At 37.8% G+C, this 19,287-nt stretch overlaps 1 protein-coding gene and 3 long non-coding RNA genes across 4 annotated transcripts; all 4 read left to right on the forward strand.

Moving 5' to 3' along the window:
• The first annotated feature begins 1,454 nt into the window (after positions 1-1,454).
• On the forward strand, positions 1,455-2,115 carry LOC122089995. Its single transcript, XR_006143382.1, has 2 exons — positions 1,455-1,614; positions 1,755-2,115. It is a non-coding gene; the product is annotated as an uncharacterized LOC122089995 (long non-coding RNA).
• A 4,248-nt stretch (positions 2,116-6,363) lies between these two features.
• On the forward strand, positions 6,364-6,936 carry LOC122089996. Its single transcript, XR_006143383.1, has 2 exons — positions 6,364-6,503; positions 6,587-6,936. It is a non-coding gene; the product is annotated as an uncharacterized LOC122089996 (long non-coding RNA).
• Positions 6,937-7,986: 1,050 nt separating this feature from the next.
• Positions 7,987-9,656, forward strand: LOC122088083. Its single transcript, XR_006142967.1, has 3 exons — positions 7,987-8,038; positions 9,127-9,263; positions 9,347-9,656. It is a non-coding gene; the product is annotated as an uncharacterized LOC122088083 (long non-coding RNA).
• A 2,229-nt stretch (positions 9,657-11,885) lies between these two features.
• On the forward strand, positions 11,886-18,668 carry LOC122089292 (zinc finger CCCH domain-containing protein 14-like). Its single transcript, XM_042658894.1, has 3 exons — positions 11,886-12,243; positions 13,235-13,295; positions 17,472-18,668. Exons 1-3 carry the CDS (start codon positions 12,162-12,164, stop codon positions 18,232-18,234), a joined length of 906 nt encoding a protein of 301 aa, XP_042514828.1. The 5' UTR covers positions 11,886-12,161; the 3' UTR covers positions 18,235-18,668.
• Positions 18,669-19,287: the final 619 nt, after the last annotated feature.

Genomic DNA, 19,287 nt, shown 5'->3' on the forward strand with positions numbered 1-19,287 from the left:
ATTTTACATGGGTGGACCCAACTATAAATTGTGCATCATGTCTATCAGGAGGTTAAATTTTAATGTCCATATCAAAATTGCCCTTACCTATGAGGTGTGATTATAGTACACATTAGTAGAGCAACCAAAGTGCTTTACTTATTATTATTATTATTATTATTATTATTATTATTAATAAATTAGAATTTTTTAATTACATCCATGGAGGTTTTTTTTCAAAAATCTTATCATTTCTTTGCATAGGTGAGTTAATTGCTTTATCAAAAGGACAAGATCATTCAAAGGTTGAAGCCTAAAATGAATCGAGAAAATTGACTTTTAGACATCAAAAAATAAGGGGACTAAGCTCCATGGTCACGAGTTGTTAGCGTTCTTAACCAGGTTATGTCAAATCTCTGAATCACTCCAGACTTCAATCATGTCTCATCCATTACTTCTTTCACTCTCTCTAAGGTCTTACAGATTAATATTATAGTATTGGCTTAATGTAATTGCAGAAATAAGAAAGAAAATTATGTGCACGAGCAACACGTTGAGACATTTGAAACTCTTACCATAAAATGAGAGGCTGTGTTTGGGCCCATCCAAACCAGAGGTGGTCTTAAAACCTTAACAGAATCCAACCAAGTAAAAGCTAATCGAGCCCATGGGCTTTAATTCCTAGCCCATTTCAGCCCAATTAATATTAGCTTGTACATAGGGGTGCAAGTTTGGCCCGGATGGCTCGAATCCGCCCTTGGTTGGATTAAAAATAATTCGCGAATTATTCGGCCGAATCGAATTTTTCCGAATTTTATCAAAAATTCTGACCGAATCCGAATTAAAAATAAAATTCGGTAAAATTCAAGATTTTTTCAAAAGTGAATATAAAACGCGAATAATTCGGACCGAATTCGAATTAAACCAAATTATTCGGTCCACTTAAACAGTATTTAAAAAAAAAACCCCAATAAGATTTTTTGACCGCTTTTTTGACCGAATCCTTAAATTAATCAACCGAATTATTCCGAATAATTCTCCGCGCGAATAATTCCCGAATCCGAATTTGCTACCACCAAAAATTTTGGCCATGAGGGCCGGCCCAACCCTGAAATTTCTGACCTTGAGTCACGAAGGCCTACCTACAAGACAAAATGTAGGCCAGTGCTTCCATTGGTAAGAGAGTTTAGTAACATAAAGGGAAAAATAATTACGTCCTGTCCGACAACACCTCCTGCACCCTCGGTTAATGAAATGACCACCTCACACCCTCCCTTTGGATGCCCATGTGCCTCGCAACAAACATCTTTCCATAAATTAGGGCGAATGATCTGCATATATAAAATCGAAATTAGATATTACCGCCCAAAAAAGAAAAAAAAATGATCTATTCTTGTCGACCGTTAACTACATTAAAGGAAGATTGCCAAATTGACCAAATATTATATTCTTAATTAGGACCAACACCTTTTAATATCCACCCTCCTCTCAATATAAGAAGAACCCTGGCATTGTAATAAACTCGTAGCAAAGTAAGAGGAGCTGGGTGGAGGAAAAAAATGGCGTCCAAGGTTGTCTCTACACTCCTCATTTCCTTTGTTGTCGTGGCCATCTTATCCTCTTCCGTTCAATCCAGTAAGTTCTCTCTCTTTCTAAGTAAGTTATGTTAAGAAAAATATTACCGAGGATCTTCCCTTCTTGGACCTTGCAGCATAAAAGCCAACAACTTAATCTCTCTCTAAATAACTGTGTTTCACTGTGTTTCTATTGTGCAGCGGGAGATGTGGATGTGCCGTTGAAGAATACGTTTCATGATAAGTTAGTGGTAACATGTATCGGAAACCCTAAATGCAGTTCATCAGTCTATGAAGTCTGTAGTGGGACATGTATTGAAACAGGATTTGCCGGGGGCAAATGTTTTGAAGGCAAGGGTTGTTGCTGCCACGAAAAGTACTAAATCAGACAGTTTAATGGAATACAACATAAGCAATGGGGCAATTTATCTTCAAGTTTCATTGCTTCCTATGCTTTTTAGGTTATGATAAACCTTTCTGTTGGACGGATGTTTATAGGCCATAGGCCTCAAATTGTAAGGTTTTGACTTACTTTGGCCATTATAAAGCTGATCATTTTATATATTTTGTGGTAAATCATCATTTTTGCAATAATCTTCGTTTCTTCTTGGTTGCATGAAGATTTAGATTATTAGGTAAAAGATTTAATACATGATTGTAGAACGAAAAGAAAATGGGTATCTATTATTATATCGATATATCTTTCCTTATGGTGGAATGAATCTGGTTGCATTACGCATAAATCAGTATGAACATACACGAACCAAAGATCGCGACGATCTCGCTAGACAAAGTTCCACCTTTTAAATCTTAGGATTGCAATGGAGATTTTTGGAGACACACTCTCAATTTGGAGAGAGAGAGAGAGAGAGAGAGAGAGAGAGAGAGAGAGAGATCCAAAACACTGTTTTGTTGTGACCAAACCTCTATATTTATAGAGTTTGGCCAGTTAGGGTTCTTAATCCTATTGGATTATGATTACTTCAAGTGGACGACCCACGAACTAACTGCATCAATATTCAGTTCGATTAATATTGATAATTACTTTAGATTGGTAGCAATGAGGTTATTATGGTTAAAAGGGTGTTATGTGTTAAATAGAGTCTAGAGGAAGAGTGACTAATCTTTTTCTCCATATTGAGTTTCTCCAATATTGTTAGTGAAATCACTATCATCCATCATGGACGTATACATTTCACGAACCAATGTATCCTTGCATGTATTATAATTGTTTAATTGTCTTTTCTTCCGTGACATTGTATTTTTTGCATATCAGTGATAGGGTGGACTTATGATTGATTATGGCCTTGAAAGTTGGCAAATGCTAATCCACATTGTGAAAAGATTCAACATATGGTCATTGTCTTTTATCATCCACTAGTGGATTTAACGATTCTTGACCCAAATGAATTTTCAGGCTATATGGTAATCCCAAATTTTGCAGGAAAAAAAAAAATGATGATGCAAATTCTTTTAAATTATGACTGGAGCCCCTCATGGCCTAGGGTAGGCCACTTGAGGCAGCCTGGCCCATTAATTAGCCCCTCTAAATTGGGAGACACAATCCATAGGCTAAACAATATGCCACGTTTTTATGTATGGATATTAGTATATTGGGGAAATGATTCCGGTTCAGAAATAGAGTGTAGATCAGGTTCTCAAAGTGTGGATCAGGTTTTCATATGAGAATCATTCTCATACGATGTGATTCACAAATGGAATTCATCAAGGGTTTTCTTTCGTGGATTCTTCTGGGTGGAATAGTCTCATATGAGAATGGTTCTCGTAAACAAGAACTTGATTCGCTCTTGAAAACATATCCCTCTTCTTAAATGACCTCTCTATCTCTTGAAATAATTCCATTTTGGGGGCATTCATTAGGGAGTTTTCTATCGCTGTAGGAAAATGGATCACGATTTCTAGATGTTTCAATGTAGCCAATTCTAATGTTTTTGGGACTGGATCACTGTGTTTTAGATTGAAGGAGCCAATTCTAAGGTTTTTTTCCTTTAGGTCCAATTCTGGCCTACTCGACCAGATTCCGAGTTTAAAAATCCTTGTAAATTAGTGCCTCTTAACTCTTAATAAAGCAATCGTAGAAATGCAAGCTAAGCAAACCAAGAGTTATTGAGGGGTTGATGCTGAATATTTTCTAAGCCATTGTTCCTATGATTGACTCTACTTGTGGGGCAGAGCAGTTATAGAAAAACCAACCCTAAGATTAGCAAAGAGGAAAGGAACAAGAATAAAAGCCAATGACTAAAGAGAGAAAAATGTCACTTTGCATTTCCTTCATACTTCTTGTAGTGGATTGGAGGGACTAACATCTATTGCAAACCTCTGTTCTATTGTTTTAATCTTTTGATCGTGCTACTAGTAGTGGGCTTTTTGGGAACCAGAACCCAAATACAATAAAAGGAAGAAAGAACGCTACCTGATAGCGTGTAACTGTATTAAGCCACAATGGGTGAGAAAAGACCACGTTGACTTGTACTGAAGATGCTCGAGCTTGCTCTTCCATTGATGACGAGTACTGATGTGTAAGTGCGCCTCAGATAGCATTCTCTCTCCATAAATATCGTAGGGGGAAGTGTTTCTATGGGGTGGGAGCATGGCTCTAGTGCCTGCGTGGGTGCCAATGGAGTGTGTGAGGAAGCATTAACAGGGACATCATTTTACATTTCATGGTTGGTGGAGCGGTCATTTCTGCCCCCTTGTGTCTAGTCGTAAAGGCCACGTTCCCCACGATACCATTTTCCCTAATAATAATTATCGGGGTGACATTAATGGAGGAGCAACATGGAACATCATACCAGAGATCAGGCAAAGTGGGTCATCATTTCGGAGGGGGAGAGAGAGAGTGTGTGTAATTGGTCCCTTTACTAACTTCCTCTTTAATGAAGGTAACAGTCCTTGGTACGAGCCGTAAACACGGACATCCTAAGTTCGACTCCCACTAGGCACACATTGGGCCACTCACATGAGGGTGTTTAGTGCTCTTCACTACTTTCAGTGAAAATTGAATGGTTCTCATTCAACCTCGGTATGACCCGGTCATGTGGTTGTGGGGTCAGTATGGGCTCGCGAGACTGGTCAAGCCGAAGGCTTGGATACCCATCGATAGTTAAAAAAACAAAATGATAACGGTCGACTGGGTCATAATATTTAGAAACTAATTTCCATTTTCCTTACATTGAAAAAAAGTGCATGTTGTACATACACATTCTCTCTCTCTCTCTCTCTCTCTCTCTCAAAAAGAGCCTTCTAGTGCATGAGGCTCTTGCTACTACAGTCTAGGATTGGTAGATCATGCAATCGTTTTTTTTTATTAACATCTTTGTCTTACCCCTCTTTACAGGGATGTTATTTCATCTCTCTCTCTCTCTCTCTCTCTAGATGTCATCCTCAAAGTTAATTTTGTTGATTGTGCATATGGAGATGTGAAACGGGCAAGGGAGATGTTGGAAAACCAATTTGCGAACATCAATGCCAATCAAACGAAGCATATAATGTGTCGTGTTCAAGCAGGATATTCAGGGGGCAAATGTAATAGAATTGGTTGTTGTTGCAACAGCTAAATCAGTCAATTTTAATGGGTTAAGACATGTGAGGAAGTTCATCTCTACATTTTTTTTTTTTTTTTTTTTTCTGTTAATCAAGGTGTCTGGGCCAGCTTACGCGTATCTTTACATTTATTTGCTTTTTATCTTTTTTGTTATGTCTTTGTGTTGGAAGGATGTTTATCGGCCCCAAATTTTGTGGTTATAACTTGTTTTTGCCATAATAATGCATATCATTTTAGCAGAAAAGATTGCCAAAATGTTAATGTGTAGTTTCTTGTGTATGCTCTCTTACATTCTATGTGGATCCCACATTCTCTCTTGTTAAAACCTCTTTAATTTATTTGGACAATTCAATTTCCCACCCCTCCTCATTATTGGGAAACTATACTTAGGCGTCTTATGGATCACCCTCTCCATTTTATTTTTGTGAAAAATCATCAACTTTGCAATAATCTGTATTCTCGAATTGCACTAGGCAAGGATAATTTCAACATCGTAAACAAGGGTTGAAAATGTAACAATGACTCAAAACTCTATTCATGGGTGGGGCCACATCACCTGTGAGAAGGAATCAAATCATTAGGTGAGGAAAAACTCAATCCTAATTGAAATTGTCATGAAAGAGAAATAATTTCTACATTTATATCCAGTTTGAATCATCATTTATGAATATATTATTATTATTGCTTGTCCCTTATATGTTGGAGGATCGAATGCCTTTAGTTGTGCTTGTTTCAGGATTCTCATACAAGCATAATGATGCCTATTGGCTAAAGATGTTCCTCTTCTCCTGGGTGTGTCATAACACAACCGAATATATATATATATATATATATATCTCCTCTTTTATTCATCTTCAACTACCTTTTATTTTAGGAGGAATGAGATAGACAAATAGCGTTGACATGACCCTTAACATAAGGGTAAATGAATAACCTGACAACACCTCCTTGGGCCCTATGGGAAATGAAATGACCATCTCACACTCTCCCTTTGGATGCCCATGCATGATCCCATTGGCCCTCACATGAGCACAAACAAGGGCCACACAATTTAGCAACAAACCTTATTCCCTAAATTACGAAGAATGATCTACATATATAAAATCAAAATTAGATCCTACGAAAAGAAAAGATGATCTATTCTCGTCGACCGTTAACTACATTAAAGGAAGATTGTTAAATTGACCAAATACTATATTCTTAATTAGGACCAATGCCTTTTAATATCCACCCTCCTCTCAATATAAGAAGAACCCTGGTATTGTAATAAACTCGTAGCAAAGTAAAAGGAGTTGAGTGGAGGAAGAACATGGCGTCCAAGGTTGTCTCTACACTTCTCATCTCCTTTTTTGTTGTAGCCATCTTATTCTCTTCCGTTCAATCTAGTAAGTTCTCTCTCTCTCTCTCTCTCTCTCTCTCTCTCTCTCTCTCTCTTCTTTTATTAAAGTTTATTTTGTTAACTGTGCAGCGGGAGATGTGGATGTGCCATTGAAGAATAAGTATAATGATAAGTTAGAGCTAACATGTATCGGAGAACCTCAATGCAAATCAGATGATAACTGTGGTTCGGTATGTATTGAAACCGGATTTAGCGATGGCAAATGCTATGAAAATAAGGGTTGTTGCTGCTACGACAAACCAATCAAAGTTTAATGGAATACGACATATGCAGTGGGGCAATTCATCTCCACGTTTTATTTCTTCTTATGCTTTTTTAGGTCATGATAAGCCATCTGTTAGAAGGATGTTTATAGGCCATAGGCCCCAAATTGTAAGCTTATAACTTACTTTGGCCATAATAAAGCTTATCATTTTATATATTATGTGGCAAATCATTATTTTTGCAATAATCTTCGTTATCTTTATTGGGTTGTATCCCAGGTCCTCCCAGCCCTTGGATTACTAATTGAGCGTCTAATTAATTGGAGATGATCTTTTTATTAGGTGGAGGAGCATGATGTTCAAAAATTGGAATCTAACAAATTAAATCATTTGATTCGAACAGATCACGATTTCTGAAGATCCATATCCTCTCCAATTCTCATATGTTGCAATTGGGTGCAATTCCCCTCTAATATGGTGACAAGTGTCACTGTTGATGTGGATGACCAAGATTAAGTGAGAGAAAATGTAGGGCACCCGCTGGGCCTAGCCCATAAAAAAGCAACCCAACTCGATCCAGATCCTCCCCTTGCAGCTGGAACCTTTGATTTTCCCTTCCTGCATCCAAACCTGGCAAGTTCAAATTATAGGAAATCCTACAAAGCTGCTTATTTTTTGTTTCCGGTTTAGGACCAATTCTGATCAGCTAGAACCGATTTCGAGTTAAAAACCCATTGTAGAGTTACTTTGAGATTCCTTTATACTTTTGTAGTGGATCCGTGGACAAACCTGACTTATCTTGTATTAAACTCTGGATCGTGCTACTAGTAATGCACTTTAGGGACAAAGGAAGTAAGAACGCTACTTGATAGCGTGTAATTGCACTAAGCTACAATGGGTGTGAAAACACGACCCCATGCTGAAGATGAGCTCGCCCTCCCAATTGGCCGCATGTGCTGATGTGTACGTGCGCCATCAGGTAGTGTTCTCTCTCCACCTAACTAATAGTAACAAGATGTGTTTTTTGTGGGGTGAGAACGTGGCTCCAACGCATGCATGGGGCCAATGAAGCGTGTGAGAAAGCATTAACGGGGGCATCATTTTACATTTCATGGAAGGTGGGGCGGTAATTTCGGCCCCTTTGTGTCTGGGCACAAGCCCCATGTTCCCCCACAAAAATCATTTCCCAAATAATAATTATCGGGCATCACTAATTGGGGAGCAACATGGGACATCATACATGAGAGGCAGAGTGGGTCATCTCAAAAGGGGAAAAAGAAACGTAGACACGTTGATGCTAGGATGTGGAACACAGGCGGTATGTCCAACAAGTTCCCTAATCATAATAAGGGAGAAAGAATGTTGTCCACCCATGCCCTCTATGCCCATATATAGCTTGGCGTGAAAATACGAACATGCGAGGGGTAGCTGGGACAATTTTATACAATTTTCAAACACATATATAAAAGGTATCACTAAAAATAAGAGAGAGGGATCTACACGCTGCTCGCTTATATTAGCATCTTACACATCAATGGGGATGTAAGTGTATCAAATTCGAATAAAATATAATATTATTTTTCTCTGCATCCACATCTGATTAGCTGAATGGATATATTTAGTTTTGGAAAACTGATTATTCAAATAAAGATTTTCTAAACAAATACAAACATGAATTTAAACATGTAGTTACATCCATACACATGCTAATAGCGAGTAGCAAAATAATATATTTAATAAGAAGAGAGGAGCCCACATAATTTTTAAGGAAGAAAGAATCTCTAGACATGGTCTTTTCACATCCAGCTATGTCTGGGCATAGGAGGTGCAAACAAGCATAATTCCTTTCACCTAATAATAATGGATGAGGGAGGGAGGGGGGAGGGAAACACCACCTCCATGAAGAGGGTTAATTAAAGTGTGTTTCCAGAACCTGTATAGCAAGAGCCTTGTACACTAGAACGTTTTTTGTGTTTGTGTGTGTGTGTTTCCAGAACCTGTATAGCAAGAGCCTTGTACACTAGAACGTTTTTGTGTGTGTGTGTGTATGTGTGTGTGTGTGAGAGAGAGAGAGAGAGAGAGAGAGAGAGAGAGAGGAAACAACTCCATGAAGAGGGGTAAAGGTTGAGTGATTTGTTAATAGCAGACCTTGTAGTAGGAGGAGCCTTATGCACTAAAATGCTATTTTTAGAGAGTGTGAATATATGTACAGGCTGTACTTTTGCAATGTAAGGAAAATTGAAATTAGTTTCTAAAGATTATGACCTAGTCGACAGTTACTTTCATTACAGGGAAAGTTAATAAAGTGACCAATTACTATTTTCTTAATAAGGATCAATGCCTTGTACATTATCCACACTTTTTTATTTTTGGTAAATACATTATCCACACTCTTCTCAATATAAGGAGAACGCTGATGGTGTATAATCGACTTGTATGAAACGAAGAGTTGTTCGGAGGAAGGAAAATGGAGTCCAAGCTTGTCTCTACACTCCTCGTTTTCTTCTTTCTCGTGGCCATCCTATTTGCTTCAGTTCAGTCCTGTAAGTTGTAACACAGACACACTCACTCTCTCTCTCTCTCTCTCTAGATCTTATCCTCAAAGTTAATTTTATTTATTGTGCAGATGGAGATGTGAAACTGGCAAGGAAGATGGCGGAAAACCAATATTGTGAACATCAATGCCAATCAAACGAAGCATGTAATGTGCTTTGTGTTCAAGCTGGATATTCGGGGGGCAAATGTAATAATATTGGTTGTTGTTGCAACAGCTAAATCAGTCAGTTTTAATGGGATAAGACGTGAGGAAGTTCATCTCTACATTTCTTTGCTTCTTATCCTTCAATATATCTTTGTGTTGGAAGGATGTTTATTGGCCCCAAATTTTATGATTGACTTCTTTTGGCCTTAATAAACTATATCATTTTAGGGAAAAAGATTGTCACAATGTTAATGTGTATCTCACATTCTCTCTTTTCGTTAAAACCTTGGTTATTAGACAATTCAATTTCCCACCCCGCTCACTAGTGGGAAACTACACTTTTGCGTCTTATGGATCTCTCTCCCAATATTTTATTTTTGGGGCAATTCATCCTGTATGCAATAACGAATGAAGGAGTAATTCTCTCACCATGGCCATCTATACCCTCAAAATGAATAGGCAAGAATAATTTTGACTTCGTAAGTAAGGATTAGGAATATAATGATGACACAAGACTTACTTCATGGGGTCATCACAACACCCGTGGTGCAGGAATCTAATATGTATGTGAAGGAAAATTTGGCTTAGTCATGGTTGTTTTCATTGTTATTTTTATTACCATAATAGTCTGAATATTGAATAACTTGGTCAAAGATTTTATTATTATTATTATTTTAATATTAGAATCTATATGATTAGAAGAATAATTCTAATATATAAGGTGGATCATATGATTGATTTTAATAGTTAAACTTGTTAGATGATCAATCCACATGATCTTTATGAGGGGTGTCAATGGGCCTGATTGGGCTGGATTTTTAAAACCCTGCCCAATCTTAAGGTCTCTTAACTTAACCCAAGCCCAGCCCAGCCCTCAGTGGGGCTGGGATATCTCAGCCCGGGCCCAACCCTGTCGGGTTTAACCCAATTCAACCCTAATGAACCATGATTGGGCTGTTTTTAACCCAATTCAATCCAACCCAATACTATCGATTACTTGGTTGGTTGATTTTGATGCATTGTAGAGACCAAAGACCAAAGTTTTCGTATATGTGTAGATTGTAAAAAGCGAAAGACCTTTTTCTATAAGTACCCATTAATAATAATTAGCATATTTATATGATTTTATCTTTAATAAACATGGTTGGGTTGGGTTGGGTTGGGTTGGGTTGGGTCGGGTAGGGTTGAGGTGTCAACCCTACCCGACCCAGCCCTGCCTTGAGTCTTAAAATCTCAACTTAAGCCCTATTCGAGCTCAGGGCGGGCTAGGGCTAGTTCGGGTTGACCGTGCTTTTTTGACACCCCTAATCGTTATCTAATTGATGAAAGTTACCATAATAACCTTATAACAATTTACAGCTTCTAATCGATAGATTAGACAAAATCAACTAGACTTTTATTGATAAAGAACAAAATCATCTAGATTAAAGCCAAGTCTTGATGAGAAGGTTGGGAGGGTGCCCAAGTCGCTTCACATGTTTTTTTATTCCCCATCAATTAAATGTATAGGGTGGGGCCTTCAATTCAAGCATTAAAAGCTTGTTTGCAACACCAATGGTTGGGATCTTGGCCATACAATAGCCCCCCTTGAACCAACCTTTTACATGGCCGGACCCAACCATAAATTATATATCTAACACTTTAATGCTGATGTTAACATTGTCCTTAATTATGAGGTGCGATTACCCTACCCATTAGTAGAGCAATCTCACACACCTAGGTGTTGACTCGACGGTTTGTAGTGTTTAGTGAAGTACTTGTCTGAAAGTTGATCACTTAATCAAGTCCTTGCTTAATTTGCACCAATTTCTTTGTTTTCCAAAAAGCGTCACACCATAGGCAGCTGCAAGTGGATTTTATATCAGCATTGTATTTGGAATCTAAGTATTATTTCAGTATAAGATATCAGGTCAGTAGGGAAGAGTGACAAGACCGTTCTCCCAATAAGAATCTCTATCACAAGGCATGCCATAGGGTAGGTGTCCCCTATGATCAAGAGCAGTTCCTCATTAGAGAGCACCTAATGAAAACTTCAAAAGCTAACCTACGGTCCGATGCCTACATCAGTATATTGTAGCCCACCTTCAAGCCCAAACCCACTTGAATCCATACCCCTAACTCGAAGGACCACAAAGTCCATACTCATTAGGTGGTGTCAAAACATAGGGTGAACCGGTAAAACGACTGACTCAAACCGAAGCTGTATTTGGATTAGTTTTGGATCGGGTATTACGACCCTGGAATTGAACCGAGTGAACCCAAAACCGAAACCAAACTGACAAGATGAGTGGGTCTGGTTGATGTGCCTCCAGATCCAGTCCAGGCCCAACCCTTTTTTTGAAAAATAGGCCCGGCCCAACCCACTAGATCTCCAGTTATGCAGTGACGTAGAACGTGAGCGTAATAAAGGCATCGTCGCATCATCCGCCTTCCGCCGACTCATTCCAACCCTAATTTCCAAATCATCATTAGCCTTTATTATTTATTTTATTTATTGCAACTACTAATATGTCTGCACCTCAATCTCTACTCGATTCTCTTTTCCAGACTCTTCCGTTCGGTGCGAGTGCTGCGAACCCTAGGGTTTTGCCTTTCCCCCTCTTTCTATTTCTAAGGTTCTTGCTTTGAAGGGTTTAGCGGTTATTTTTTTCCCTTCCTGTAGCGGCTTCAGTGCTATCGCACTCTCTTCTATTCGTTCCTTCCTTCGAGTTCTTTCTTTCTCGATCTGTGCTGGTAGAAGATGGATTCTGGACATGTTCGTAAGAGGGGGAGACCAGGCGCTGCTCTGAATGGCAATGGAGGACCTAAAAGATTCAAGCAAGGTTCGTGTTTCTTCCATCTTGTATTGTTTGTTTGTTTGTTTTTTTTTTTTTACTTGTAAGTTAGGGTTTTTTTTTTTTTTTTTGGGTTAACTTTTCTATCCCTTTTCTGTTTGCTGCTTTAAGTCCTTTGGTGTTTCCAGGATTTGCTTTTCAAGTTACTGAAGTTTAGTATGTTGGTCTCTTCACTTCTGAGGAGTGCTTTGTTTGTCATGGTGGGGGTATTTGTGGTGTTCGTAGCTCTACTGGTTGTTTTTTTAGTACTTTTGTGTATACGGGTTCTTGATTGATTAGATTCTGTTTTTCCAAGCTTCTATCGGTTTCCTATGTATACATATCTAATAATAATAGGGTCACTGTCCCCCATTTCATTTTTGTTCTAGATTCTTTTCTCTCCGTTTCCTATGTTTAAGACTCTAATATGGTAAACGGTGTGTTGGTGTGATTTAGCCTTGTCCATGCGTTTGATGACGTAACTTAAACCCAAAACCTTTGAAGGGCTTAAGCACAGTTAATTCCACAAACCACTCTTGGATTGAACTATTTCACTTGAATGGGCTTCAAACACTCAGGCCTAAAGTTTGAAGATAATTCTATCAGATTGTGAATCCAACACGGGCAAAAAAGTTTGACCTTTCCAAGGATATGTGATCCTGGTATGACATGCACGTTTGCTTTGCTATACCAGGATTTTGGGGTCTTGTGTGGTGGGTCAAAGCTAATGTGTGTATCATACTTACACCTCTTAATGGAAATTTGTGTACATGCAAGTTGATTAAAATTGGATGGCGTTGCATTCTAGAATTAATTTTTATATATATATATATATAATTTTTTTTCCTTCTGTTGAATGCTAATATTTTGTTAAATTCTACTAAAGGTCAGGTTTACCGATAATGTTAAATAATGTTCAGCATTGAATATTCTTGAAGTTACCCGATTAAAAACTCACTGAAATTTTAACTGAAGAATAGTAATTAATGTTCTGAAACAGAAATGGAGTCTTTTCCAACTGGTATAGGAAGCAAATCGAAGCCATGCACCAAGTTTTTCAGGTTCTAATCTTAACTTGTCTAAAATAAATACTGTAAACTCAATTTTATCTCCTTTTAATGCTTACTATATAATTCTAGTAATAATTTCGTTTTACCTTTTTCATAAGCAATAACAGTCATCCAAATCTAATGAATTGGGCATCTAAAGTTGTTACACAGGTTAACATTCATGTGCTCTAATCCGGCTAAAGAAGATGATTGAATTCAGATAACATGTTGATCAACAATAGCAGTGTGAGATATAATCATATGTGAGGCTGTTTGTAGCGCAAGATCATTTCAATTGGGATGGAAGCATATCTCTATATAATGGATATATATTTGTAGTGTAAGGCTTAAATAATTGGTATATGCATTTAGATATTTGCGTTTCAGGTTTAGTGGCTTGATACAGGTTTTCCAATTCATTGTATCCACTGTTTAAAGAAACCTAGCTTGGTTTAGGTAGTAACATTGATAAGTTCACATCTTCAGGGTAATAAAATACCAAAGAAGGTATTAACAAAAATTCTTTTATGTCACAATGATTATTTGTGCCTTTACTTAATTTGATGAAGTTTGAGACTGGTTAAGGTAATGTCTCGATTTCTTTATGAAGCTTCATTCTTTAGTATCTTCACATGTCATACTGTTAATGATTAGTAAATGCAAAAGGTTGTTTACAGTACTTTTTATTTCCGTCATATTTTCAGCTTTCAAACTAGTGGAGAGTTGATACTTATCTTAAAAATGGAAAATCGAGTGTAGGGGTATTGGACACACAATTAACACAACTCTATTCTAGGACCATGTTGACTGGCCTTCTGTTGGATTTTGAATCTAAATTCCTATCATATTAGTAACATCATATTTTTCCTTGTCCTAAGTATTATCACCTTTGCTTCATGGTGTAATTCCTTTGATATGAAATTTGCTTGGACTCAAGGTTGATGTAGATGTCTTGTCTATAGCATTTGAGCTCCATGATGCCACTTGGAAGGTAAAAGTGCATGCTAAAGCATATTGATGAGATGTTATGTAGATTAAGAATAGGGGCAATTTTGTTAAAGCAAAGAAAAAACAAGCTTTTTTTTTTGTCAACCAGATGATTCTGTGCTCTTGTTAATATGCAACAACCTTTGATTGTTGTTGGATTGCACATGACATTTGGTCCCATACCAATTGAATTTTCTGAAATGTTTAGCTTATGCAAATGTTGCTGATCCTTGATATTCTATTTTCTGTGCACAATAACAATTTTTTTTTTTGATGGAAGATTGTCTACCGGATTAAACTGTATGAGCATAGTCTTCCAATGGTGCTAGGGGATATATAACAAATTTCTAATACTCGTACAATATTTAAAATTGTAGTGAGATTTATTGTAATATTTATATTGAATTATTTAGCAAACTGTTGTTGCCCAAGACAACGTGAGGTTGTTGTGTGGTATATTTATTGCTTATTTACTTAGATGCTTGTGTACCTGTGATGTGGGAAGGAAAAATTAGACGATGACTTCTGGTTATATGGAAAAAACAGAAGCTTCCAAAAAATAAGTTGTATGTTTACATTTTGAAACTTGTAAGTTTGCGGGTCATTCTTGCTAACGTGGAAGTCAAGAATGGCTTCTTGTTGATGTGAACTATGTTTCTTGTAGAACCTTGTCTGTGGGCACATTTATAATAAACTAGAAATTATAATTTTATTCCTTGGGAAGGGATTATATCACTATGACTAGGGTAAACATTGATATCAAAACATGGAATCAACTATTGATGTAATTTTTCAGAGGCTATGATCTTTTCGAAGATTTTCCTTCAGCAACCTACTCTGGGGGTGGGAAGTGTGTAATCATTTGAAAACATCTCGAGGACCTATAGGTTTTAAGAAAAATGTGTCTCACATTTATCTAGATGCTTTTATCCCTGTATTAGGTTGTCTTTCTGCAATTCTCTGCTTTAATTGGGGCTGGAATTTTGCAATTTATGATTTGAAATTTATGAATTATACTCCATTATTCATAACTCTCATTGGGTTAAAGAGGATACTTTTTTAATGGCTTGATTTACTAGTTATGTGCATCAATTTGAGTATTGGTGGATTTATCCCAAGGTCCTATTTGATGCAATTAGGTGACTTCTATTTACTTGATGTATCCTTATTGATGAGAATTTGTCAAATTGGGCATTCATACGTATAGGAAGAAAAAGGCAATGATCACTATTTTTGGTAGCTTGGAGATTGGTCTATTTCGGTTTGAAATTTATACATAAATTGTGGAATTCGGATTTCTTTTGTTCATCATGATTTTATATGTTGCTGAACTTTGACTTGTTAAAAGGGATTGTTTTAAAAAATAAAAAATAAAAATAGTTTAGTGACCAGAATATTAAGTAGTTAGTATATTATAAGGAAATTGTTTTCCTTTTCACTCTCCCATTGTGATGGGCCTCCTAAATGGTCCACATTTAGGACATGGTAATTCCAACTTAGAGAGGACATGAGGACATGGTCTGTATTAGCGACATTTCAAATTACAGAGCCTGATTCAATCAATGCTCTCCCCTCTGTTGGCATGTAACCCCATGTATATTTATACACGCCTACCGTAATTTAACCAATGCTGTACACTCTTGACTCTCCCATAGTCACAGGTTCCAAAACTCTAATTTTCCATTTGCAAACTCCAATTTCTCTGGTTTCCTCCTTACCATTGTCTTGGTTTTCATAGCAATTTAGCAACCATAATAAACATCAGTTTCTGTCCCTCAGAAAAAATATTTGTTGACAGGTAGTCCCATGGATCCCCTGCTCATGTGTCAATGTGCTGCTTTAATATGCCTGTGCAGACTGTTGTGTTGCTTGCTAATGTTCTTCGAACTAGTGATCTTCTGTTTTGAAAATCAATTATCTGTTGTATCTCAGCGCTTCTGCTCTCAAAGAGTGTATTGGTAATGTTGTTGAATTTTGAAAAATAAATTCATGTGTGCAATATCCCAGATTAGTTGTTAATTTGTGATTAACAAGTGTCAATTATAAACATGATGACTTTGTTGGACATTGCATTTGTCCACCATTTGCCATGTAATGAATAAAGCAGGGCAATATATTGCTTGGAAATCTGTCAAATTTTAAGGAAGTTGTAATGATTGTCTTGTGATTTATTAATTAGAAATTGTGTACAATTCACTAAAATAGGTGAAGCTTTAGAAGAAGCTTGTGGAGTTGACCTCTTGTTCTGTTAATAAGTTGTCTAGGTCTATGTTTCTTTGACCTCAGTTTCTAGGCATAATGCCTAGGTTTCTCATGGAGATCCGTTCCAGTTTTTTTTTTCTCCTTTTTGATTCAGCATTTCCATTCATTTTGCATTTATCCTTTAATTTCTGTGGGATTCCGAGACTCTGATTGGTTTTTGAGGTAAAAAATAATGGAGGAATTTAATGCTTCAACTCTTTATGGATTGACCATTCTCTTAAAGAGTTCAAGGATGTTGATAGATTGGCTTTCGGGTGACAGCTGAACTCTTAACATTTGGGTGAGGTTGGATGTGCATTTTTCAGTTTTTGTGAATCCTTGATATAAGAGAAGTGAAAATGACCATGTAGAAACTATAATGTCCATATATACTCAATTATGGATAAGCTAATTGTGTCTCCCAAGACAAGTGAGACAGCATTGAATTTGCCCATGGATTTGGGTCCTATACAACCACTTTTGTCTACATCGGAACAGGACCATATCGTGACTATGATGTTCATACATAATCAAGTATGTGAAAACAAAATGCTTGTCCTCAGATAGGTAAACTTGAGCATTGAATTTGCCTACTATAATCATTCACATGGATGTTAGTCCAATGCTACCACTTCTGCATTCATTGGAAAGCACTCATAAAACCAACTATTTAATGAGACTCGATGCTCATGTATAGCACACTTGTCATTTGTGCTTTTGTTTGTTTAAGTTGATTTCAAATTGTTCTTATAGTATTGACAAACTTTTTACCTCATATGTTAGTAAGAATGTTGTATTTGCTTGGTATTCTGTCTATTGTCTATTAATCCTCTTGTGTGGCTTCTTCATGTAGGGTTAAAAAATTGTTTGTTTTTATTTTTGTACCTATGTAAGTTATTGGGTAAAGATTGATTAGACACCTAATTGTATTTGGTTCTCACAATCATTGGTTGGATGCAGTACTGCTGGATGCCCCTTTGGTGAAGGCTGCCACTTCTTGCACTATGTTCCCGGTGGCATTAATGCTGTTGCACAGATGACTAATTTGGGTGGCAACCCAGCTCTACCTCCTACCTCAAGAAACCCAGTGGGCCCACCACCCATCTCTGATGGTAATTCACCAGTTGTGAAGACTCGTATGTGCAACAAATTTAACACTGCAGAAGGTTGCAGGTTTGGGGATAAGTGCCATTTTGCCCATGGTGAGAGGGAGCTTGGAAAGCCATACGCACCATCACATGATGACCCCCGAATGATGGGGCCAATGACAGGCAGGCTGGGCGGACGAATGGAGCCACCCCCACCTGGTCTTTCTGCTGCAGCAAGTTTTGGTGCATCTGCCACGGCCAAGATCAGCGTTGATGCATCCCTTGCAGGGGCAATCATTGGAAAAGCTGGTGTCAATTCAAAGCAGATCTGTCGCTTCACTGGTGCCAAGCTTGCTATCAGAGAGCATGAGTCAGATCCCAACTTGAGAAACATCGAGCTAGAGGGAACCTTTGATCAGATCAAGCAAGCCAGTACTATGGTAAGGGAGTTGATTGTGAACATTGGTCAAACAGCAGGTGCCATGAAGATCAGTGGAGGTGGTGCGGCACCTCCTCAGGCAGCAAGCAATTACAAGACGAAGATGTGTGAGAACTTTACGAAGGGATCATGCACTTTTGGTGACCGTTGCCATTTTGCTCATGGAGCCAACGAACTACGTAAGCCAGCAGTGTGAGTTCTTTCCTTGTTGCCCACTCCGCTGCATTTCCCTACGGAGACGATTTCTTAAAATCCATATTGTAGTTGTGGTATGAGTATTGGTGATGATGAGCAGCTTTTTCGGAGGGAAGAAAATTTGACAACAATTAACAGTAGTAAGGATTTCTAGGTTCTTCCCTTCCCTCCCAAGTGATCTAGCTTTATATTTATTGTGTTGACTGACCCCATTTATCGCATGGTCATAATTTTGTGGTATACCCATGGTTTCAAAAAATGGGTTTGGAATCAGCAGGATTGATCCAAGAGGATTGGGTACTGTAGGTTGGTTTCCTATTTCCTTTGATTTTGTACAACAAAACTGGATTTGATCGAAGTGGGAAGATTCCATTTTCTGGTCGTTTCTTTTGATTGCAAAAACGAAGTAATGAGAACTCTTCGCTCTTGGAACAATAATGTCCAGACATCTTAGATCTGGGTTTTGCACTATTTTTATTCCATTTTCCTCCTGTAGTTGAATTGATGGATACTAATTTGATTTGCATCAATTCAAAACATTGGAGGCAATAAACCGCTAATCCAATTGATGTTTGTTGGTATTCCAACCCTTGGTTTCACCCTCTCTTCTACAGGCCCCTTCCCCTTTTATCTGGCTCCTCTCCATAGCTATCCGGGCGAACTCCATGGGGTGAGGTAATGGTCCTACACTTTGAGAGGCATGCGTAGACAGAAGTGTGGAGAATAAGGCGTCGAGATTTGTTGGATTATTGGACATGTGGTGATTGCCTTAGGTATAGGTAAGATTTGGGTGATCACTCCTCAGGAGGGGAGCCGAATTCCTTCCCCTTCCTAATTGCTGAGAAGGTTAGACATTTAATGTTAGTAAAACAATAGATCTTACGGGTGTGCGGGTGACCTGACTACAGATAACTCTTGCTTCATAGGCAGGGTTTTAGGAATCTTGATCAGATATTGCCTATTCTGTATCAGTATCTGTTGCACGGATACTTAGGCCGATACATAATGGTGTTATGGCATGGATAGGTGTTACCTAGCCGATACAGAATTGTGG

This window comes from Macadamia integrifolia, chromosome 9, assembly GCF_013358625.1.
Source record: "Macadamia integrifolia cultivar HAES 741 chromosome 9, SCU_Mint_v3, whole genome shotgun sequence".
Lineage (NCBI taxonomy): Eukaryota > Viridiplantae > Streptophyta > Magnoliopsida > Proteales > Proteaceae > Macadamia > Macadamia integrifolia.